The 26,279-nt window shown below is 37.0% G+C and overlaps 1 protein-coding gene across 4 annotated transcripts in view; it reads right to left on the bottom strand.

Annotated features, from left to right (window-relative positions):
• FNDC3B (fibronectin type III domain containing 3B) overlaps positions 1–26,279 on the bottom strand; it is a 331,781-nt gene that overhangs the window by 157,489 nt on the left and 148,013 nt on the right. For all 4 annotated transcript variants that reach the window (XM_063096882.1, XM_063096901.1, XM_063096909.1 and 1 more), the window contains exon 4: positions 113–189. In XM_063096882.1, the coding sequence (XP_062952952.1) occupies positions 113–189 (77 nt within the window). The remainder of the gene's footprint in view (positions 1–112; positions 190–26,279) is intronic.

Here is a 26,279-nt window from a genome sequence, read left to right as displayed (position 1 = left end):
AATTATCACCACTAAATTAACTCCTGGAGTTTGTTTTTGAAGGCTCAATATACATTCTGTTGGAACAATGATAGTGTCCTTAGTGAATGGAAAAATCCATCAAATGGAATACCTGTGAGATGTAACCTGGAGGCACATGGATGGGAGGAATGGATCCATTGGGTGACATCATAGGAACTTCAGCAGGTCCTAAAAAAGGTACGAGTTAGATATTAATATCTGAAGAAACATACTTCATTCGAAATAATAATTGCTATCTTCAATGCACCGTCGAAATGGAAAATAATCATTTTGACTATTTTCTCTTCAATAATTGGTATATCTATCCTGCTTTGTTAAAGCTGGACCTGACACCATGAATAAAAAGGAATTCTCTGGCTATACAACTCAAGGAAAACAAACAAAAACAAAGAAAACACAAAATTATAAACATCTTTATAAATATTTAATGATTCCCAAAGCCTCGTGTTCCATAAATCAAGATTGCTTAGGTAAGAGTAGTCTAAAAGAGTGGGGCAAAAAGTTTCCTTTTTTTTTTTTTTGCCTTTAAAAGAAATGTATTATTAATAAATGTTTAAACAAGTCATTTTGAAATGATTTTGGGTTTCTAATCTTCAGTTAGATTATTATTTTCAATAAGTTACTATTAACATGCCATTAATTTGAAATAGAAAAAAAGCCTTTCAAATACTCCAAACCAACTGAATTTGGTCTGTCTCTTATAAGGCAGGGGGAAAAAATATGGATCATATTTTTAAATTAGGCACTATTAAGAATATTCATGCCAAATTTACTTGGATTATTTCAAAGTAAAACATTAAATTAACAAGAGATTAGTTTCAAAATATTGAATTCAATGAATGTTAATCACACGTCTAAGGCAAACAATGAGTGGCAAGGTTAACACTCGTTACCTAAGATATAGTTTGAGTTAATATTTAATTACACAGAAACTATTGTCCTAACATCAAAATCAACTTCTGACACCCTTCCAAAGATTCTATGACTAAACAGTTTCCCTAGAAGTGGAAGAACCTCATGGTCACTGGTTTTCCTTTTGGTGGCTAGCTCCCCTGTTTAGCAACCATCTTCCAAATGTCAATCCAAGGCTATGGGTTTCTAGTCTGAGATGCGACTTCCTGGCTCCCAGCACCTTGTGGTGTTTATTTGCTTTCTACTTATGTGTGTTGTGCTGAGGTCAATGAAAATTGCTGGGCTGAAACAAAAACAAAGAGAAATACAGCACTTTATTTGGCAAAAGAAGACAGACCCTGCAACCCAGTGCTGCGTTTACATGTAAGCACATCCACCTTTCCCCTCACAGTACAATTCAGTGCTATGACTACTTCAGAGGGGAGGACACAGTGGGGGGACAAGGGCCTGAGACACTGTTGTGCACATGAGAAGAAATGTAGGGGAAAAAAACACAGGAGCAGGGCAGAAAAGATGCATAACATTCATGTAACATTCCAAATGACAAGAGTTCACTGCAACTTCATGGACAACACACCAAATCACTAAACTATCCGATCATCTCTACAGCCATAAAAACCACAGCAGACTCTCACACATGCTAACATATGGGCAATAAATTAAAGCAAAAAAAAAAAAAAGAGAGAGAGAGAGAATGGCATAACAACGGATCATTGTATGACCCATCTTAAGTAAAATTTAAACTAACACATCCACCAACCACTGAAGGCATTGGTTTCCAAATCCATCTTTCTCATCAACTTCAGCATTTTTGCCATGGACCTAATATTTTTATTCGAATTGACTCACTTAAAAAGAAATCATCGACAATGACTTAAGCTTCAGCCTGAACACTATCTGAAATCCAGGGGTGGGTGTGCCCGGCTCTATGCCGCACGTGTTAGGAACGTGGCCTCTGCCTGGTTTTATTCCCCAGCTCACTAGTTGTGTGACCTTGAACAATTTGCTCAGTCTCTCTCAGCCTCACTTCTCAGCAGTAATAAACAGGAATAATAATTGCTACTTCATAGGGTCATGTTTAAAGATTAAATTTGGTAATACATACAAAAGTGCTCAGAGCAGTGCATGGCACGACAATTACACATCAAAATGTTACCAATAGTCATCTTTCTTCACAACAGTTTTTATAATTATAATAGCTTTCTGGGTTTTTTGTGGTTGTTGTTGTTACAACCACGTTCCAAGTACTAATTTTTTTAATACTACATGTCCCTGTAACACATACAATCGACAAGGACACACTTCATACAATATTGACTTATGAGGCAATCCTTCCTCATCAGGTAAAAATCAAATATTTCACAGTAGAGTGTGAACAGAAGTGCTACCACCTCAATAAAGTATTGCTTTTTCATCACCAAAATGTATACCATGAAAACAGTCTCTTAACCCCGAGCATGACCCCTAAAACTGTTAAAGTCATCTCTGTAAAATGCTTTAAAGATTGTAGGACAAGTAAGTGATTTACAGCTAGAAAATGTTTTCTTCCTGGCCTTGATTTCGGAAGTAGCCAAATGACTTTAACATGCTTGTTCCCCCTTCCTCTTGTCACTGTCATCAAAACCATTTCAAAGGACATTTGGAGATACACAGTAATGGCTTCCAAAATTCAACTGTGCCTTAGAATGCCAAAGGTCTGCTCCTCTGAAAGAAACCATTGTACCTAAAGGCATTCAGGGGTTTAAAAGCTAGCAAAATATGGAGTGCATTGACACAAGGAGAGACACCAGCAGAGATAAAGAAGAGGCTGTCTCTCTCCACAAAGCTTACTTCAGAGTGACAGAAGAAGCAACTGCTTTATGATAATATTGGGGGACCTGAACACACCTCTCAGCATTGGACAGATCATCTAGGCAACAAATTAACAGAGTAACCATTACTCTTTCAGAGGGAGAGAAGAAATCTAGGGTAATTGGGATGGGGGGGAGCGATTAGACAAGGGGCAAAAAGAATAATTATGATTTGTGACAATATATATGCTAGTATTATTGATTTGATCGACATATCTCAATGTTCAACCCCAAAAATATGTATAATCAATTTTGATTCAATAAAAATTTAGAAAAAAAATAAAGTTAAAAAAAAAAGCTAGCAAAGTAAAATTCCATTTACAATGGTGGCATAAGAAACATTACTATCTCCCTAAACACTTATTTCCCATCAAAGAGTTTACTGTCTCTGCTAATCTGTCTGTGTTGGAGAATGTCCTGATATTATTAGAATCCTTCCCTAATTAAAACACAAATTTCCCTTCCTAAACTTCTAGGACTAGGTTCCTCTTGATTTTTTAATCAATACCCTCATGACAAGCAAGACAAAGCATGCAGCCCTTAAAATATGGTAAAAAATAGTTCAAACGCCAACACTGGCTATATATTTTTTAAAAAGCCACACAATCTTCTCAAGCAAGCCAACTTCCTCCTTGACTATACTGGGAAATTATCAAACCATTAAACTTACTGAAATTAGAAAAAAAAATAACTTCAAGTACTTTTTTTCCAAGAACCCTCTTTAATTTAACACACTGGCTACATAGAGGAATGTCTATGCAGACATATGTACAAACTGATGAAATAATTTGAAAACAAAAGTATACACACACTTCTATGAATTTTTTTGTTTGGGTTTTTTTTTTTTGCAGAAACTAATTAAGCTCAGCTAGAAATTACATGAACTCTTCTATAGACAGATGGAAAATGTCACATGCATAATCTCTAGAATGTTTGCTAAAAGCCAAATAACTACATGAAAAAAAAAATGCTTTGAGAAATTTGGCCAATTTCAGGTTTTAAACTGTTGACTTCAACAGTCAAGAATTTCTAATTTTCATTGAACAAGCTTTGAGACACAAACAAGAAAGAAGACTAGTTTATAGTCACTAAAAATTTTAACTGCAATGTGCAAGTACATAATCTAACATCTTAAAAAATTGCTGGTATCTGTTAATGAATTGACTTTTTCATTTACTTATAGTAAATCTTGAACCAGAAAAAGGCAAAGGTGACATAATGATCTGATAAAATCCAATATATCCTACAAAAGTTACTCTCCAGTCTTTCTAAATAGCTGAAGAAGAGAAATTCTTGCTGGCAGAAGCTGATGTAAAAATAAGGCCACAGATAGTAGGTAAGCAAATAATTATGGGGAAAGTAATGAACAAAATAAATGGTCTAAATAAAGATATTTTGAGCTGTTTGCCATGGGTCTAAGACTGAATATAAAAGGTGAGGTCTTCTGGTGAATCTTGTGAGTGTCTAATAATGAATCTCCAATTATTCATGTTGACTCAAGACTCTCAACACAAGCTGAGATTATATAGGCACTTAGGTTGGCTTTGATATTGTTGGGAGTTCAGAAACTGACATCCCAAAATGAAGGCTTCAGAGAAGCAGCTTCAAAAGCAAAGTTCCTAAAAACGTAAACATCTAACTTCTAACCTAAACCTAAACCTCAAAATTCCTCTAACCTTCTCCTACTCTCCTGTCTCTCAACCTCATTCTTCCCTGAGGCAAGCCATGGAAACTAAAATCCCTCTTCCCCAAGACAGAAACCAGAACCCCTTTTCCCCAAAGCCAGACATAAAGACAAATTATACTCTAATCTTCCCCAAAGCCCTTTCTGTCTTGGAGTTGGCTATAAAGAAATTCTCTGACCTACCTTGTCTGATTGTAGGTCATAAGACCCCCATTCCAGAAAGGGTCCAGCCCCATACCCTGGAGGAATGAATGCTACATAGAGGGGCCAAGAAGAATCTGAACAGAGAGGCCTTGCTGGGTCTCCCCACTCAGTCTATTAGTATTAGATCATACTTGTACTGTCCGATCACATTTCTACACAGCTATCCCTGCTTCATACAGCCTAAGCATAAATATGAACAGTTTTCCCTATATCTTTGGGTCTTCATTCTGAAGTCTCCCGTGTCAGGTAAATCTATGATGTAATAAAATTTGTTATGCCTTTTCTTCATATTAATCTGTTTGTCAGTTGATTTTTCAGTGTACCTTTGGGGGATGGAAGGGGAAGTCTTCCCTTGGCCCCAACAATATTTTCTTTTTTTAATTGTTCAACACTGATTAATTCCACAAGGAAACTAAAAGGAACAGAAATAAAATAAAGCACAGGTCCTAGCCTCGAAGAAGCTTGAACTCTACTGCCGTGGTTCTTAAACTTCAGTGTGCATCAGAATCACCTGGAGAGTTTCTTAAAATACAAATTGCTCAGCACCACTTCTCATAGTTTCAGAATCAGAATGTTTGGGGTGAGGCCCAAGAATGAGCATTTCTAACAGGTTCTCAAGTGGTACAGATGCAGCTGTCTAGGGACCACAAGTTGATAACCTCTGATTTAGTGTGTTAAAAGATAAGAACCCACAGCTAACGTACTAGATGGTTAAAGCCTGAAAGCTTTCCCACTAAGATCAGGAACAAGATAAAGATGCCCCCTTTCACCACTGCTATTCAACATTGTACTGAAAGTTCCAGCCAGAATAATTAAGCAAGAAAAAGAAAGGCATCCACATTGGAGGAAGTAAAACTATATTCAATGACACAATCCAATATACAGAAAATCCCAAAGATTCTACAAAAAATTACCAGAGCTAATAAACACATTCAATAAAGTTGCAAGATACAATATCAACACACAAAAGTGTGCAGTTTCTACACACCAGCAATGAAGAATCAGAAAAGGAAATTAAGAAAACAATTCCATTTACAACAGCATCAAAAGAATAAAATACCTAGGAATAAATTTAACCAATGGGGTAAAAGATTTGTACACTGAAAGTTTAAAACATTGCTAAGAGAAATAAAAAAATATCCAAATAAATGGAACTAAAGAAGACCTAAAAAAGGCATGGAATGAAAGACATTATTATTAAGATGGCAACAATACTCAAAGCAATCTACAGAGTCAAAATTCAAGGGAAAAAGAACGAACATGACCCCCTATCTCACATCATATACAAAAATTAACTCAAAATGGATCACAGACCCATACATAAGAACTAAAACAACAAAACTCTTAGAAGAAAACAGGGTTAAATCTTCATGACGCTGCATTTGGCAACAAATTCTTAAATATGACACCAAAAGTATAAGCAACAAAAGGAAAAAATAAACTGGACTTCATCAAAATTAAAAACTTTTGTACATCAAAAAACTAAGTGATAAAGACAAACTACAGAATGGGAAAAAAATATTGCAAATCATATGTGATAAAAGGGATTTGTATCCAGAATATATAAAGAACTCTCACAACTCAACAAGACAACCCAATTTCAAAATGAGCAAAAAGGTCTTGAATAGACATTTCTCCAAAGAAGATATACAAAGAGCCAACAAGCACAAGAAAAGATGCTCAACATCATTAGTCATGAGAGAAATGCAAATCAAAACCACAATGAGGTACCAGTTCATACCAACTAGAGTGCCTATGTTTGTTTGTTTGTTTTTTTTAAAAAAAGAGCAGAAAATAACTGGTGTTGGCAATAACGTGGAGAAATTAGAACCTTGTACTTTGCTGGTGAGAATGTAAATTGGGGCAGTCACTATGGAAAACAATTTGGCACTTCCTCAAAAAGTTAAACATAGAATTGACCTTATGATCCATCAATTCCACTCCAAGTTATATATACCAAAGAACTCAAAACAGATACCAAATGAATACTTATACAGGCATGTTCATATCAGCACTATCCACAACAGCCAAAAGGTGGAAGCAGCCAAAATGTCCCTCAGGGGATGAATGGATAAATCAAATGTGGTATATACAAAGAATAGAATATTACTCCGCCACGAAAAGGAATGAAGTACTAATAAATGCTACAACATGGATGAACCTCAAAAAATTATGTTAAGAGAAAGAAGCCAGATCCAAAAGTTCACCGATTTTGTGTGATTTCATTTATATGAAATATTCAGAATAAATAAATCCTTACAGGCAGAACTAAAATTGGTGGTTGCCAAGGGCTTGGGGAGTAGGGAACACCAGGGAAAAACTGTAGGACTGGAGATCAACTGCTCAGTGGGTGCAGGGTTTCCTTTTGGGGTGATGAAATGTTTTGGAACTAAATAGACGTAATGGTTGTGTAACACTGTGGATGTACTAAATGCCAATGAACTAAAAGTTAATTTTATGTTACATGCATTTCACCTCCATAGATAAAATTAAAAAAAAAAAAAGACACTAAGCCCATAACCAAGGAAAGGCAAGATAGTAAAACTTGTTACTAATCAACTACCAAAAAACAACTGAGTATAAATCTCCTGAAGCACATCTTCATTCCATATATACTCATATTTGGCAGGATGCTATTTCCAGACACTGTACTGTGCAAAGACCAGCAGATGCATTCTCTATCCTCAAGCAACTGATGGTCTAATTATGGGGAGACAGACATATAAACAAATAAACACAAGGAGGTATTTCAGGCACTGTTTAAATTTAGCAAGATTTTAAAAGATTATCATCCTGTACAACCATCGGTAAGTACAAAACAGAGGGGTTTAAAGGCCCTTGGGATTTAGTAGAGATCTCACTGTTTTATAAATAAAGAAACTGAGGCTCAACAGCAAACTAACCAGCCCAGTTAAGAACAGGCAGGAGATGGAACAACAGAGAATAGAACTCAGTTCTTCCATTGTTTTTGGCTCAATATTGTTTCTAATTTTACTTTCCTTTGCAAGTAAGATTTGTTGATCCTTAAAACGCTGCTGCAAACTCATTTTCTCTCAAGGTGTCACTTTCACAAACAAGGTAAGTACTGAATACACATTCATAACAAGGGCGCACCTGTCTCCAAACTGTAACTTCTTTCCAAAGGCATCCTGCCAGAGAGAAAATAGGCCTGGGGGGGAAGAGCCTGCAACACTGCAAAGAACAAAGGCCTTGGCTCTAGGGAGGTGGGCCTAGGTTTGCACCTAGGCTCTACCACTTTCTAGCATGACCTTGGGCAAGTTACTAAAATGGATGACAACTTCTACAATATGCAATGCACACAAAGTACCTTGACGAACAGTGTATTTAAACAACTTTAACACTATGCCACTAGAACAATACTATATGAACAAAGAGGCCAAATGAATTACATTGTTTCTTAAATGAGCCAGTTAGTTGTTTTTACTCATCACATATTTTTCACATTTTTTCTTCTAAATATATTTCCATCTTGTAGCTTGGAAATGAACTGTAATATTCTTAAGATAACTGAATTATGATTACTAAAAAATAAGGGGGGAAAAAAGGGAAGGGTGGCTGCTCTCCCATCATCGTTGCCTACTTCCCCATCACTAACCCTAGCTCTCTACCTCTCCCCAAATTACCCAGTTTCTAGGAAAATTTCCCCAACTTCTAGGAAATCTTAGAAAGTTGTGTGTGGCTAACTTTCTAAATGTCCTGAGATAGCTCTAAATCAAAGGACCAGCCCCCCCCCCCCTTTTTTTTCTGAAAATTGATCCTCTATATCTCTTTGGCATTGATTGGCTTCATTACAAGAATTTCTGGTCTGGCCCAGCCATGGTCCTTAAAAGTAGCAACTGACCTTATATAACAACAAATTGCCCAATGACTAAAGCTTTTTGCTGAAATCTTCCTGAAGTAAACCACTACCAAGAACTAAAATTGAGTTGCTGATAGAATTCATAAATAATCACCCAGCACTATCTTCTCACTTAGCCATTACAAAACACAAGGTGCTGCATTAGTTAACAAATCTGTCTTGCCAATTTGAAATATAAGTATTTTCTTTCCAAATATTCCTCTTTAAACTTGTTTTGCTACTTTAGCTGTTAAAAGGCTATCAGGAGTTGGAAGCCTGGGGTCTAAATCTCACATAAGACAAACTTCTTGAATCCCAATTTTCTTCAATTTCAATAAAACTGAGATATATACCCAATTATCTGCTTTATAAAGTTGTTTTATTAGTTAATATTTTATTGAATTCAACCCAATAAACATTTATTACACAAGATATTATAGGGAATTAAAAGTCACACAGAGGATTTTACAACAGATGCATAAACAACAAAATATTACATAAAGCAGTAGCAATTGTTTTATTAGAGGCAAAGAGCTGGACAGTAACAGTTATCCATAGGGTGGGTTGCAGTGGTGAAGATTTAAAATTCTTGGTGACAGACAACAAATGGTAAAGGAAATTGGTGAACCACTCACAGTAGGCATAATGTCCTCATATGGTTTTAAAAAGAACTTGATTTAAATTCAGGGCTACAGAAAGGCAAGCTCAAAGATACCAGGTACGAGGAGAGAGACCTGTGTTTTTAGAACTCTTGGTTGTTGCTTTGTTCGGTTCAACAAACCTTTGTTGAACTCGATATAGTTGCCAGAACCTTTGCAGGTTGCCAAGGACACAATGACATTGAAGAGAACAAGCCTTTCTGTTCTTAATTATGGAGAGAATGGCATGCAGAATGAGTAATGCACAGGTGCACAGAACCGTGCCGGGGAGGGGAGACCCAGCTTTGTGTCCTGCTTTTGGCCTGCGGTTTCTGTGACAGACACTGTATCTCTGCATGGAGCCAGGCATATAGCCCAGACATCTCAGGCAGCATGAGCATTTGGTGAGAGTCTAGTCTAGCAACAGAAATGATTAAAGAACTAGGTAGAAGGCCTAGGAGAAAAGGTACAAGAAGTTGATTTGGAGGGAACAAAAACAAAAACAACAGCTGGTTCATACATCTAGCCCTACGCTGAAGCTGGATCTCCAAGGATCTCAGGGCCCTGCTCTTAAAGTTAAACTTTACCACCCTACCCAAATTAGGGACATAATTTACCTAATCTACAAATAAAAACCATTCAGAATCACCTTGTCAGTTAAACTTACTTAAATGAATATCAAGATTCAGTCTTTGTTTTGATCTTTAATGTCAGGTTTGGAATGGCAGAGAATCCATGGATATGCTTAATTATACTTAAACTAGCACCTGTAAACTTTAAAGCTCTGAAGAATGATACAAATATGTCTTAAATATTGAGAAGGGGCTTCTGAAACTATACAAAGTCCCCGCAAATATTAACAGCAAAATTAAAACAAAAGCATCATTTTCTCTTTTGCCCATCAAGGCTACAGAGATCCCCTCACACTTTCTCATACAGAGAGATCCATTAGTATTCCAGCTAATAACTAGTTCAAGAGGGAATTCCTAGGAAAGGGGAGTAGGGATAGGTGAGCGCTAATTCCTAGTGGAACCCTGCAGATAATCTTGTGGAGGGTAAAAATTTCCCCGTATTCCCTGTACTAGAACAAGAATATTTAAATTTCGTTTTAAATGTTCTGAGATAAAATGCAGACTGATGTGGCTAGAGAATATTATTAAAGTCCATTCATTTTGTAGGGAAAAAATCTGAAAAAAAGATTATTCATTAGAAGACAATGCAGGAGAGGAACTAAAGGCCATGCCAGAAGGAATGGGACAGAACTTGTTCACTGTGGCTCTGAGTATTTTAAAGGGGGTTTTGTCTGTCATTCATTCTCTCACCAACTTTCTCTGCTCTCAGGAAGAGTTATAAAAGGGAACAGGGATAAATAACCTTGTCTACTCTTCCTCCCCAGGTCCCCACTCCCATCCCATTTGCCTGACCACAAGGCCCTAGCAAAAGACAGGACAGCAAGTAGATATTTTCATAAAAACTCCATGAAGAACGCAGGGGCAAATGTGCACTTCCTACTTCGTTTTACAATTCCAAGGTCATGATCTAGCAGGGCAAGTTTGAAAACAGTACTGAAATTATTAACCAGACAACAAAATGTGATTGCATTCTTTATAAGCTGTTTTACATTATTCATCTGTTACACGAGAGAATTTTAAAACATCACCCACCTGAAAGCTACATTACAAATAATAATTAATGTATAGCTTTACCAACATGTCATTACTCAATATATTTAGAAGAGTTCAATTATTTTTTGCTTTAATGAGGTTTACAAAGCAAACCACAGAGAATCCCCTTTAACTGCTTTAAGGGTTGGCTCTTCCGTTGCCCCTGCAAGAGTGCTTGCCATAAAGGAAAACCTTTGACAACATTCTAAAGGCATTTTATTGACAACATCTCAAGGCGGTTTTACTAGCTTAGTTCTTTTAACTCATGTATTTCAAATTCAAAGGAGAAAGAGAAATTCCAAGATCCATCAAACAGAACTACTAAAGAAAATCAAGAGGAGTTATGGAAATGGAAAAAAAATAAACCAAATATTCCATAAAACAGAGAGTCACAGCTTATCTACCTGATGTCATTTTTCTCTCCAAACTAGAAGGCTGCTCACTCACTCATAATCACCCAGTGTCAGGCTAGAAGGATTCTCTCAACCAGGGACCAGCAATCTTCTAAAATTAACCTAATTTTATAAAGGTGTTTTAATTATTAATAAAATCCTCTAATAATGGGCTCTGAGATGACTAGTTCAATTTACAGCTCTAGTCTCTGTCTTACCTAAATCCACACAGAAGTGGCCAGGAAAGTAAAAGAGTTCCTATACACAGGCCAAGCTTACACTGCCTGTTGCCTTTGCTCTTTGTTTGTATGCAAAAAACAAAGGGCAGGCTGAAGACTGACGGTAAACAACGACTACAAATAGGTTAGACTCTCCCATATTCTGAGTGTTTGCAGTCCGATCAAGGGTGGTCAGTAAACATCTTCAAGCAACTGTCGGAAAGTTGGGTCACCCTGGGCTGCTACTTTCTCAGCTATAGAAATGAACAGACATGGTTATTGCTTGAGGGACATCAGACTGCTTTATGAGTGCACCACAGACACTTTCTAGTCCTGACACACTGGTTCCACAGAAACAAACAATTTTACTAAACAGGCTACAATTTCACTTTCAAAAAGCAATCCTCCATTTACTAACGGGGCCTGAGATAAATGAAAATGAAGGGTCTACACTAGGTTACCAGAAAGGTCTCCTAGCTGATTCACTGCTATTTTTCCTGAGCTGACAAAGCAATATGCTTTTCAAGAGAACAGATATATTTTAAAGTTAGCTCATCAGGACAACTACCAGCCCTTCAGTTTGCTAATCAAGAATAGTGAAGAGAGGCCATTTTAGGATAGGTTAGAAGGGGAAGAGGTAAAATTATCAAGTGTTCAATAAAAATTAACACATATACATCAAAATGGGAGCTTTGCATATAGTATTATCAACAGTTAAGAATATAACTACAAACAGAAGACATATATATTTGAGCAACTCATAAGTCCCTTCAAGACAAAACTTTAGGATTACACTCCTCCCTTTCCAGATACCCCTACTTATATTAAACTGTGAAGACTGAGAAGACAATTTTTTTTTCTTTTTCATCTTTTATCTCCATCATTGCGTTTGAGAAACTACTGTGGTTTGTGACTTCTTATTTCACCTGTAAAATAATCCCCACGTGCATAGGCCCACATATCCTGAGGTCCAATGAGATGTAACTTCAGCCTCATACTTACCCGGGGACCACGTTTACTTTTAGGAGAGTAAAACAGTGTTGAGTATTTGAGTAAGAATTTCCTGGCCACAGATGTGAGGTCTGTTAGGCAGTCTGCACAGAAACGTGTTACTGGAATGAAGCGAACAACAGATAATAAGGAGAAAGAGGTGTCTGGGGCAGAAAGTTAACCCTCTCTTTGAAAAAGGAGGAGGAACTAGGCAGATATGTAACATAGAAGAAAAAGAGAAAGAAAAACAAAAACAAAAACAAAAAAAGAGAAAGAATCTGGAGGATTGAGGAGAAAACTACAAAGGCAAAAAAAAAAAAAAAAAAACACACCCAGAAAATATATGGCCCCAATTAATCAACTGAATTGTTTTCCAATTGTCCCTGTGATGTATTAAAAGGTCTATGGCTATAACAAATACATGACATGCAAAACGGCAATTCATAAGAAGCATCATAGGAATCCAGAGGCTGATCACTGGTCCATTTCAGCTTCCTAATAGTATTTTTAAAAGCTCCTCTCTTCAATCCTTCCCCATCAAAACCAGATGGCTCAGTGGAGATATAGGATTCAATGTGTGTTTCCTTCAGCAAGTCACTTAACTAACTGTCCATGTTAAATACGAACTAAAAGAAAAGGGATCTGATGATTTCTATGCTTCCTTCTAGAGTGATATGCTGGGTAGTATTGGTGTCATTTAGGTCTATGTTTGCAGATTCTAGAAAACATCTGTTAGATGACAATTCCTAAAATCATTCCTCCTGTCTTCCTCAAATATTTGTTACATCGGAATCTCTGGGCCCTTCAGAAAATGTAGATTCCTAGGCTTCCAGAATTTGCTTTTTTCCCCCACAAGTGGCCCACCTCCCCACCCCATCCCCGCACACCCCATTGACTTTGATGCAAGTGTTCTATCGACTAAATCAGAGGAATAATGACCTAGAAAGAACACAATAAGAAATAAGTAAAAGGTAGAAAAAATAAGCACATATCTCATATATAGTTACTCTGAGCCTGAATAGCTGAGTCTTAATTGGAGCACAATGGTTAAAGGGAAAAAGGAAAAAAAGACATTAACAGAGTTCCATAAATTTTATCCTATTAATGGGTATTTAATTGAATATATTTCAACTAACAAAGATGACTATAATTTGGCTAAAAATAGTCCTCCAGCTTTAGTCATAATAAAGCAACTATTATAATACTTCCGTGGCAACAATAAAATGAACATAGGATTTTATTTAATACAGAATAATAAGTACTCTATTAAGAAGCCGTCTATGCAATTATTGCACTTATATGATTACTGGCCACTGATGACAGCTTAATATGAAACACTATGCATCTAAGAATAGGGAAACATGAGTAGTTGATAAAAATCTTTGTAACATTTTGGGCTGAGCCTGTGGCGCACTCGGTAGAGTGCGGCGCTGGGAGCGCGGCAACGCTCCCGAAGCGGGTTCAGATCCTATATAGGAATGGCCGGTGCACTCACTGACTGAGTGCGGGTCACGAAAAAGACAAAAAAAAAAAAATCTTTGTAACATTTTTAGTTGGTAGTCAAGATGAAAAAATCAGAATTCTTTGGGGAATCTTCAAGGTCATTCAGACCAATTCCCCATTAAAGGCTTGAACTGCTGAACAAAATCTCTAGCAAATGGCCAGAATACTTTAGGTAATGTAGCACTCACTTTCTCAAAAGGCAGGAAATTCCACTTATTAATAATCCTAATTGGTAAAGGGTTTCCCCTTTTAATACACGGAGGTCTGAATTCTGTTCCTAAGAACTATACAGAATAAACATAACCTCGATTTCAAGAAATGATACGTCAGATAGTTGTACAACAACCCTGCAGATAACTGGACAGTTAAATCCCCTCAGCCCTCCTCTTCTACAGACAAAACCATTTAGGATTGCTTCACACTCTGTCTATGACATGGCTTCCTACCACATCCTCATGGGTCCTTCTAACAGTCTACCTTGTCAGTGCCCCTTTTTAAAATTACGTTCTAAAAACATTATAACCTGTCACTCCTTGTATGTCCAAGTTGTGGAGAATCATTATAGCTCCTGTCTGTTCACAGTTAAATTCAGGCAGAAACAAGACCATTAACCTCTCCCCCACACGATGGCCAACCAATGAAAATGAAATGCTGTATCTTCCATACCTATGGTAACTCATGGGCTTTTGTAGTTAGGATTGCAAACAGGGTACTGCCAAAGTCAAACCTAAAGGAGGTCATAATTTCACTGTTTCTTCATCCTTAATTATACTAGGCTATTGAGATTCTTGGTATTCGAATCAGCATTGTGCTCACTATTTAAGTGTCTATATTTTCACATTTGTATGTTCTGATTAACTTTTATATTATATGTAATAAGACGTATGTTTTTAACAAAGTATACTGTGTATCTTTGAATAGCTAGTCGAGATGATGTTGAATGTTCCTAATATAAAGAAGTGACAAATGTGTGAGGTGATGGATATGCTAAGCACCCTGATATGATCATTGCACACGGTAGGAAAATACCCAAATATCATACTGTACTCTGTAAACATACACAATTATCATAGGTCAATTAAGAAAAATAAGTTAAAAAGAGGAAAAAAGATACAATAATTATATGCTTTTAGGTGTGTATGCATCGTTATATGAAATGATAACGTAACATTCACCTCATATGAGTTTCATTACGCGTAACTCTAGCCCAAAGGTTTGTGTAACAACAGTAAGGCATTAAACACGATACTTTCTAATTTTCAATCCCAACTTTTGCAAATATGTCAGCAACAAAATCTCAACTCTCTAAGAATGTGTATAAAAATAATGATTTAATGATTCCACGTATGGGTAACATCTAAAAAGCAAATAACTTCTCAGCTGACATTTCTCTCAAGTGAGCCAGAAAAAAATTCTTCCCTAAAACTTTAGTTTATTCTTCTCAACAGTCACACCTGTAAGAACCCAAATGCCCCAAGGGATCACACAGAGGAATGTAAGAACCCAAATGCCCCAAGGGCTAACACCCTGATCACATAAGTCCTTCTCGGCCACACCCCATCATGGCGCTGGTTGCCCTTCTCTTCCGTACTCTCCTTCCCACGCTGGCGCAAATCACACAACAATCAGCTCACCCCAAGCCCCATGCGGTATGCTAAGTAGGGATTGTACTTTAAGCCAATCAGCCTTCCCTAAAAGCCCTATATATATGTGTGTGTGCCGCCTAATAAACGAGCTCTCTCCAAAGGATCGTCAACTGGTGTCAACTGGTCCTTTCAACACCTATTTGGGTATTCATATGCAAATCTTTTCATTATTTACACTTGGTTTAAAAAAAAATTAACTTAAAAAATACTATAAAAATGCAGAATTCCTAAGAAAAATCTAAAGATTTATTCTACTGAAACACATTAATAACTTGACAGCCACCACCTGGATCAATAACTTTTTTTTTTTTTTTTTGTCTTTTTCGTGACCGGCACTCAGCCAGTGAGTGCACCGGCCAGCCCTATACAGGATCCCAACCTGCGGTGGGAGCGCGTTGCTGCGCTCCCAGCGCCGCACTCTCCTGAGTGCGCCACCGGCTAGGCCCTGGATCAATAACTTGACCCAACACCACCACCTGCCTCACACCAAGAAAAAGAATTAATATAAAAGCTTACAACCTGGCAAAAAGGTCTGTAATGGACATTTATTTCAGAAGAAATTTTATGTTCCTGCTTTTCTTAGTTAAATTTCATGGATTTTTTAAAAGGGCCAGTATAATTCATGAAATATTCTGAAACAGTTTTACTTAGAGATGCTTGCTTCTATTTGATTTTGTTATTTCAAAAAATAAAATTTTCCCTTTTACAAGAACTTGCTTCTTCATTTTACCCCATTTTCATAGGGACTGCTCATGGAATAATCATATTGCTCCGGGCTCCTCAACTAATGAGGTTTCCAGAGGGATTACCCAAGTCAAAAAAAAAATGAAGTTCATCTATACTTATTAGCAGTCCAAAGCCTAGAAATCCTTCCTGTGGCCCAACAGTAATTAGGAAACAGACAAAAAAGGATGCATATTTTTACATATAACATAGGCCATGTTTTTGTAAATACCATATCTCACCAAATCTAAGATACTATCAACAAGACAAGTAATTTTATATGCCACTAAAAAAGAAAAAAATGCTAACTAATTACATTCATTTGACATTCAATTAATCGTAAGATGCATATCAATTTAAAAGATGTTAAAATGGGGGATGGGGGATGTGCTTTTCAAAATTCATGCTATACAGTACGCAGTTTGAAAATAAACTGAAAGAAATCAGGAAGTACAGAATCTGAATCTGCAGACAATGTCCAACATCCCAGTGCAGCACAGTGAGTATATAAGAGTTCTGTGGACACAGTCACAAAATTCCCATCAACAGTCCAATATGGAGTTATCATACGATCCAGCTTTAAGTCTAATATCCTAGAAACTTTCAATATTCACTTTCTGAACAAAGCTTCTATGATATAATTATAAAGTAACTCATCTAAATAAATGCACCCTACCCCCTCTTTTAACTTTCAATTCAGATTCACTGTACTTCAGTTGGATGCAGTATTAGGCTTCCTATAACAAAGTTATTTGTTTTGCTTCAGTTATGTTCAATACAAAGCAATTTTTAGAGGGTTTTTTTTTTTTTAAATATCCAAAACTTACAAAAAATATGGGTCACTGTCCCCATAAAGCTGGCAGTCTTAGCACTCCCTAAATCTAAAACTGAAGCCCTGAATCTAGCTTCCTCATGTACTGAAAGTATACAACCACTTCTTCAGATCTCTTACCACAATTATTTAGCAAAGTGAAAAAAATTAACCTTAAAAAACAAAAGTCTGGCATCTCTGGACAGACAGTGCAAACAGTGCTAGGAAAGTGTGGTGCATCCCCATGGACCCTGCAATACATGTGATTTGCATTAAAATGCCATCTAAGTCTTACAAATGTATGTGCTTTCTAAGATTCAGTCTCAATATAATAAAAACTATTGCTTTATTCCACATTTTAAAAAGTTCTATATTCCCCAGTCTCATTAATTCCTGGAATGTAATAAACAATAAAATAATTAATACTTTCCACTAAAAAAAAAACAAAACTGTTTTCTTCATTTGTTTCCTACCTACCCACACCCCCACTTCCCCACCCTCTGAGAGAACGCTATACAGGAAGGGCTCACAAAAAATGTATGTATTACTATTCATGTTTTGAAAAAGCCACTTCTGACAACAGACAGTATTCCACCTAATCTATAATTGCTGTAACCACATAGTAAAGTTCAAGTGAATTACAATGCAATATATGCATGTATTGAAATAACATACTGTACCCCACAAATATATACAAGTAAATGTTAAAATACTTTAAGTAAATAAAAAGTTCAAACTACTATTTTTCTCCACCAGTTGAGAGAAATGCCAGATTCTTTAACTTGCGTCTCATCGCATCCTCTTTTTTCTTGTTCCCAGGTGCTTATATCACAATATTCTTACTTGTCAGCCATAGCAAAGAAAAAATAAAGGGTCAGATCTCAATCACCAAATATGTTGTTCCAGCCCAGGCTTTACAGAATGAGATTTACAAGGAAGTTACGAGATTAATCTTGTCTCTAAAGACTGGGAAAACAAGCACTGTTAATGCAAAAGTTTTATTAAGTTAATAAATGCTTTCAATGCTTTACTCTTATTAAATTCACTGTTCACAAAATGGTTTAATACATCTGGAGAAGTCCAGCCTATCAAAGTCTACCAATCAGAAACATAACAGACATGTAAACAAAAGCAGAAAGTGGTCAAATCTGATCCACAGGATACTTTGGTCAACCCCCATCCCCCACCCCACCCTACCACCTTAGGTTCTATTTACTTGATATTCATTGTCCTTTTACTCTTAATGAACGGGGAGCAAGTGCTAATAATATCATAAGGTATTTCTGATTCTACTTTGAGTACATATCAGACAAAAGTAAAAATACCCAACAAAAGTTTTCCCATTTCTCCAGGTTTTTACGCCAATTAACCCTCTTGGCTGCCTTTTTACAGACTAAACCTACACCAAGCAAAAACGACTGTTGAAAACTATTGACTGGCAGCTAAGAATATCAAGGTGGTTATCTCAGGTATCACTCAAGAGTCGGGGCTGGGAATTCTCTGGGTGTGAAGTTGTCTCTCCTATGATGAGCTCTCTAGTTGGGCAGTTTGGAGACCCACAAAAACAGGTTCAAAACCGGCAAAAACAGGCCCAAGCAAAACAAATTAAAGCAAAGATGGCCAAAACAAAAATTCCCAAGGCAGAAGACTGAGCTACTCTTTTCAGTCATAATTTCTCTCTCAAAAGAAACTGGAACAAACCTTAGTTTTAGAGCAAATTCTTAAATACTAAAACATCTGGATATGTTTCATGTGCTCAACACATTTGTAAAAATTTTAAATTCAGCCCTAGTGCTTAAAAACCACATAAAACATCACAACACACTGCGATCTATTTTTATTTTTTATAACTGATTTTCTGGAATACAATCTCTAGAATATCCTTCCAGACAAACTTTCTTATGGATATGCTCCTAGAAATAAATTACAAACTTGACTTATGTTATTCATGCAAAACTATTTTAAGTCCTAATCCTCCAGCAATGGCGCCATATGACCTCCTTTCCACTCAGGCCAACATTTCAGATGACCAATAACTACTAAATATAGCATTAATAAGCTGCAATAAATAAAATGCCTATAAAAATCATCTTAAACTGGCCAATTTCAATCAGCCCCATAGTCTCTTGAGAAAAGCTAATTATGTTGGCCAATAGTCACATTACCTTACAGTAGTAAAAATAGTCTAAAACATTTCTTCCAAGGCTTACACATACATATACACCCATACACACAAGTATCCCATTATCATAAAGAAATATATGGTTAAATAACTTATACCTGCTTTTTATATATAGCTTAAGTATATACAAATGTCTTGATTTTATACTAAGATACCACATAATGATTAACTGACTTCAAGTTTAAAATCAAGCTGCCGATTAAGCTCTGAATAAAATGTTTTACCCAGCCCCATCTACAAGACAGCAATGTATTTCAACCAATTTATAGTAATAACAATTACAGAATACATTACATTTGGAACTTCTTTCCGTGATAAAAACAGAGAGGGGCAAATCCTTTTACCAATAATCTGGGGGGGAAAATGAGTTGACATATATAAAATGCTTAAAAGAGTGGCTGGCACATTCTTAGCTTGCCAGATGGGTTTGCAGAGATCATTACTATCACACCACAGCCACCATTTCCTCTCCTACCCCACCTGTCCCTACTACTTCTGTTATACTGGAATTTAAATCAGTAAGGTTAAAGATCTGAATTTTTCTATGCATACAGGCAGTCCTGCATAAGAAGTAATATCCAAATAACAAAAACGGTCAATACTATACCTTAGAGGAGAGAGGGTGACTCTGGTTTTAACCTTTTATGGGTTAAGCCAAAAAAAAAAAAAAAATCATTTACTCCAGATAGGCTAATAATCAACAAGATTTCTCATTGACAAAGGCCAGTTAATACAGTTTACTGCTGCATGAAATCTACCTTTCTACTGATAAAAGCATTCTGTCCTTCCCATTAACTCTAAGAAATCCTCTTCATTTCCCCCACAATGCCAAGCAAAGTTTGCCCAGTGTTTAACGGGTACTTGATAACTCAGTCCAAAAGGGACAAGTGTCCCGACCATGCCATGTGCTTACTGAGCTGTACTGTCAATAATGCTGCTGTTGTTTTTCCCCCCCACTCAACCAAGGTTTCTAAATCTTAAGATAGAACAATGGGTAATTGCAAGGAACGCCCAACCTTTTCCATGAGCTACATCCTCAATTCACCTTTGTTAGAAAGCACTATTACTGTCGACTTTGGTATAGAAAGTGACTAAAATGGCCCCAAAAATCTGTTTTATTTTCACCCTTTCATATACAGAAAGTTTGGAACCCTTAACTTAAAAGAAAGTTTATATAGTAGTCAAACTGCATATCAATTAACTTTCTTGGCTCTATGAATTATTCAGGTAGAATGAAACTATCACCCATTTAATAATACATTATGAATGTATCCTATGCTTTGGGGAGGTGTCTGTACATGTTTGTATAAGTGAACAGAAACAAACCATGAGTTAGGAACTCTGTGGTGGAAAGTTTTATTTTGCTCAGGAGAAATCAGGAATATTCTCACAATTCTTTATATTTACCAAGCAGCCTGGTTTATTTACAAAAACTTGGCCACAAGTGGCCAGGATAAAGGCATTTCAATGGGGCTGTCTCTTTATTCCTTTTTCTCTGCTCCTTTCTCATTCTCCTTAAGAAGTGTCCCTGGTGCACGCTTGGTTTCTGAAGGTCTGATGAGATCACGGATGCTACAGTGAATGCTGAAGTCTAAAAGAAATATTTCTCTCTCCCTTGCTTTCAGTCAGAAAATTCTGAACACAAGAGGATCCATTCAAGGCATGATGGAGTGCCTCAGAGGCAGCAATATGTTCACAGTTGGCAAACAGAGATCTGTTTGGACAGTGAGTACAGCCATCCACTCAGCAAACATCAGCTTTCCTATTAGTTCACAGCAAAAAGAACAAGACGCTGGCGGCCCTTCTTTCAGACTCCAATACCACTTTGGGACAAGCCTTCTAAACAAAATGCCTTTGTCCAACAGTCACAATTCAGTGGGTCCCAACCGCTTTCCTAGAAGCTATGTCTGTCTATTCACAATTGCATTTAGGCACAAAAATCATTTGTAAAGGTCTGAAGGAAAAAAACAGTGATGGGAAATACCCCAATTTCCATTTATAATAATAGAAAAGGAATGACAGAAGGGCTTTATACCAGTCAGAAAGAACAGTAGCTGGAAAGGTAAGAAGCGTATGGTGGATTCTAATATCTGTCTCTCCCATAAGGTGCTCCTGAGAGCATGAATATTGTTGTTACCCCTGCAATCTGGAGAAACACCAAGTATAATCTTTTAAAGGAAATCAAAGAAAAGATGAAGCAAATCAAAGAGTAAACTTCCTGTTGACTCTATGCCTACGTGAACTTAATATCCCTCCCTATAAAGTTTTAAAATAAAATGTTTATGCAGTTTCTTAAGAACTGACAGTTTCAAAAGATAGCAAAACTGGTTAGGATGTTCTGTTCAATCAAATTTTCACCAAAATCCTCCATGTCATAAGTAAATAAACACAAAGAGAAGACAAACCAATGCCCTGTCTTGCTTTCTCCCCACTTTGGGCATGAACTTGCTATATGACCACTTGCTCCTACATACCTGATAACAGAAATCTGTCAGAACAATTTTGTTTAGTACAAATACAAAATCAAAACTTTTAACAAGAAATTAGTAAATTCTCCTTTTAGAGACTTGTGAGTAACTGTCACAGGGGAAGGGGATTTGGGAGAAAGGCAGTATCCACTAAGACATCATAATGCACATAGCTTATAACATATTCTTATTACTAAGTATGCATTCTCACTTATTCATATGTCGAAAATAAAAGGTAAATCTCAGAACCCAGAGAGCTCTCCATGTAATATATTTCTAAAAGCAAACACTCGTAGTTAGGAAAACTACTGCCAGCCCATGGCCTGTTTTCGTACAGCTCATGAAATAAAAATGTTTTATACATTTCTAAAGGGTTGTAAAGGAAATATTCTTATGCACCAGAAACTGTATGTCAGTAAAGCAAGATATTTACTATCTTGCCCTTTACAGAAACCCTTTGCCAACCCCTGCACTAAACACTAAAAATTTTCAAACAGTAATTCCTGATTCTATTTTAGCCAAAATTTGAACGTGAAGCCAAATTATGAATGTGCTTTCAAATAAATAATCTCTTCCAGAGGTCAGGGACCAGAGACTTAGCGGGAGATGAAATGATAGAGCTGAGGACAAAAGGGCCCTAACAGGAATCTATTTACTCAATAATAGGTGATTAATAAGACAATTCTAAGATTTTACAGTAAGATAAACCCCTTTTCCTTTGGAAAGTTACCCAATAAATTGTTCAGCTTGGAGAATAACCACTTAGTCTTATAAGAGGTTGTTAGTCGAATCAAGTAAGCCAAAACTATGAAAGAAGGTATCTAACAGGAGATGGAATCTCATGTGGGGTTCCCTAGTCTTCTTGCAGAATATGCCAAAGGAAACACTGACCCTCCCCCCCCCCAAAAAAATTTAAAATTAAAAAAATTAAAAAAACAAAGCAAGGCAGAAGCTTTATAAAATTCTTCATTTTTCTTCCTACACGCACAAACACAGCCTCATGTAGACGAGTATATATTGCTTAAGACTATAGATTTCTACTCTTTTCAATGAATAAGGAAAAGAGGCTTTTTTATGTTGGGAATGCACAACCCAAATTACTAATCCACAAACAAAAAAGTCGTTAAAGACAGGGAGGAAAACAAAAGGTAACGAGAAATGCTGGATAATGTAACTTCAAGTTCCTACCTCAAGATGGATTTAACTCAGCCTGGGAATCTGGCATATGTAATTTCTGAGCTCAAGTACAGTTCAGTTGCCTTTCAAGGAGACTCAAAATTTCATCTACTCACAGGTTTATTTTCGAAGTCAGTCAATTTTTTAGAAACTTATCATATATACATATTACTCTAAGTGCAACATGTACCCAAAGTTATTGTATCATGCAAAAATTCATGAAGTAGGGATGCCGGATAAAAGACAGGACATACCCAGTTGAATTTCAGATATACAACAAATTATTTTTCATACAAGTATATTCCAAATACCGCATGGGACATACTTACACTAAAAAATTATTTGTTGTATATCTTAAATTCAACTTTAACTGGGCATCCTGCGTTTTTATTTGCTAAATTTGTGTGTGTGTGTGTGTGTGTGTGACCGGTAAGGGGATCGCAACCCCTGGCGTGGTGTCGTCCGCACTGCACTCAGCCAGTGAGCGCACCGGCCAGTCCTATATAGGATCCAAACCCGTGGCGGGAGCGCAGCTGCGCTCCCAGCGCCGCACTCTCCCGAGTGAGCCACGGGGTGGGCCCAACTTCTCATGAAAATCAGTGGCAGAAGAACACTGCTGTGGAGCTAATGAAATGGCCCACCCTAGTGCAAGCCACACACACACAAACATATGTACCCCCACCACCACCACCCACCCACACATCCCTAATATATTCAAGTAGTAGTAAGTTTTGGGTTTTTTTTAAAAGACAGAAAGAAAAGAGAAGAAACCTCACAGACACTTCAGCATCTGAAGAGCAGCCAGAATCAGGGTGGAAAAACTCCACCCTGTGCTTCCCCCACTGGGACTGTGGCTTTCTTGAGAGGGGCACTCTGCCAGAACCCAGCCCCTGAGAGGCTTCCAATGTAAGCGCTAACAGAACCTTACTGCAGGAGCCTTTACAGAGGCTGGCTGCAACAGGGAGCTCTGAGAACATGGCTGGCCAAGTATCCACACAGGGATGAGACCATAGAATAAGAATTCTAAATCACTGTTCAAATAAAGCCACTAAGACATTGGTTTTAACTAATAAGAGCTGTTCAAACTCTAACTTTCTGCCCACATATGGATATGGCAAAGATCATGTTGGAAATAATTGCCACAAAGATAATCCTTTCATTAAAAATTAAATAAAAGCAAAGGTACTCATAACTGTGTGCACTTTTGAAAAAAATGCTTCAAATGCTCCTCTCTCCCCTCCCCAAACAACAAGATCCATTTTTACCCAGTTTTCAGGTATAGTTTTATTTTCAAACGAAGCCACTGAATGGTACATATACCATCTCATTCATTCGTTTAAACTCCAACTCAAATAACAAGAACTGTAACTTTTTCCTTGATATTATCAGTACAATAGTGTTTCCAAAAGTTAAATACTATGAACAGTTACCACTCCTTCACTTAACATGTTAAAAACCTGAAAATAGCTCTTCATTTACCTCTTCCTCTTCCTGTTCCCTACCCCGAAGGTAGATATGCCAGGGTTAGGGGGTCAGCCTGGCACGGGAACGATAACTGGAGTGGGCAAGAAGGATACCCACATGGGAAAGCAGCCCAGTGTGGAGTGTCCACATAAAAGAGTGGGCTAGCATAGAGATTTGGAGAAGACTTGGGTTGAAGAAGACATCACCCATGGGGCATTGGGTGGCATCAGATGTCAGAGTCTGAGTAAGTCAAAAAGGATGTTCATACAGAGGTAAAGTCTAACATGGGATATCAGAGTCCAAGGGGCAGGGCAGAAGATGCACTGTGAGGCTGGTATCATACACAGAAAGCCAGCTTTCTCACTGTCCTAGAAATAGTGGGAGTTTTACAAACATGCAAAGAATTAGAACAAACCCTTTAGTCCTAACAGGACTGAAATTAGAAGTATCAGTGTAAACTCACAGATTTCAATCTAATAGTAAGATGTATATACATTAAAATATTCTCCAGCAAATGTCCACCCACAGTGTTAGAGAGACAACTCCAATAGTAATAGGAACATGTACCACCCAGATCTTGGCTTCTAAATACCATTCTCAACTAAAAAAAACCAGCATGTCTTAGAGAAATTGTTAATTTAGGACTAGGGCAGAAAAAGTACAAGATGAACCTGGAACATCTTTTTGAACCAGAAAGGAAAGTTCTCGAAGAATGATGGGGACATGTTAAAAGGACATATAAGAAGGCTTGAAAGGAGTTTGAGCATCAAATAAATAATGTTAATAATGGATTATAACCCCACTGAATTGTAACAAAAGAAAACCATGAGTATATGCAAGTATGAATAATGACTAAGTTGACATTTCGAGAGAAAAGATATATTTGAAGTACTTCCCTACAAAACACTTATTAACTACAAAGGGAAAATGAGGAATTCTACAATGAAGAAGACTGGCAGATGCCACCTTAATCAAGTGATCAAAGTGATCATCACCAGTAATGGTACAAATCAAAATTATGATCACCTGAAAGGATGCAATGAGAACACAGCATCACTTGTGTGATGTTTGTGCTAAAAGATGAATAACCTGAGTCTAATCATGAGGATATATTGACAAATCCAAATAGAAGTACATTCCACAAAACAACTGGCCCACAACCTTCAAAAGTTTCGAGGTGACAGAATTCTATAAAAGACTATGTAATTGTTCCAGTCTCAAAAAAATTAAAAAGACACACCAACTAAAGGCCACAGGTGATTGTGAATTGAATCCTTCTGTTATAAAGGGTTCTGTGGGGTCCACTGGTGAAACCTGAGTGGGGCCTCAGGATAAGACAGTAGAAACATATATATCAATATCAGTTTCCTAATTTTGATGGCTGTATTGTGGTTATGCAGGAGAATATCCTTGTTTCTAAAGAAATACAACTAAAGCATGTAGGTTGATAGGTATCAGGAGATCAATCTACTCTCCAACGGTTCAAGAAAAGAGTCTTTGTACTGTTCAAAATACTTCCCTAAAAAAAGTTGGGTTTAGCTAACAAGTGTTATACTGTACTTGTAACAATTCGGTAGGTCTGAGTTCGTTTCAAACATTTTGAAGAATTATTTTTTATAAATGAAAATAATAGCTTAAAGCATATATTTAACCCAAATCACAAAGACTGCTCACTTCTCACCATCTCTGAGAGCTCTTGCCGCCTTCTCAGGAAAGGGAAAAGAGAAAATTGAGGTGCTATTATTCATCGCCCATCCTGACTTTGTAAGACTTTAAGGGCTGTCCTCAAACTCAAGACCCTTCTCCTTCTGTTCAGAATGGAATCAGAATGGAACCTCTTACCATATTCTCCCAGAGCTTGATCACAGAGCATG

The sequence above is a fragment of the Cynocephalus volans genome, chromosome 1, assembly GCF_027409185.1.
Source record: "Cynocephalus volans isolate mCynVol1 chromosome 1, mCynVol1.pri, whole genome shotgun sequence".
In the NCBI taxonomy this organism is placed as follows: Eukaryota; Metazoa; Chordata; class Mammalia; order Dermoptera; family Cynocephalidae; genus Cynocephalus; species Cynocephalus volans.
This window is presented reverse-complemented; position numbering and strand designations above follow the sequence as displayed.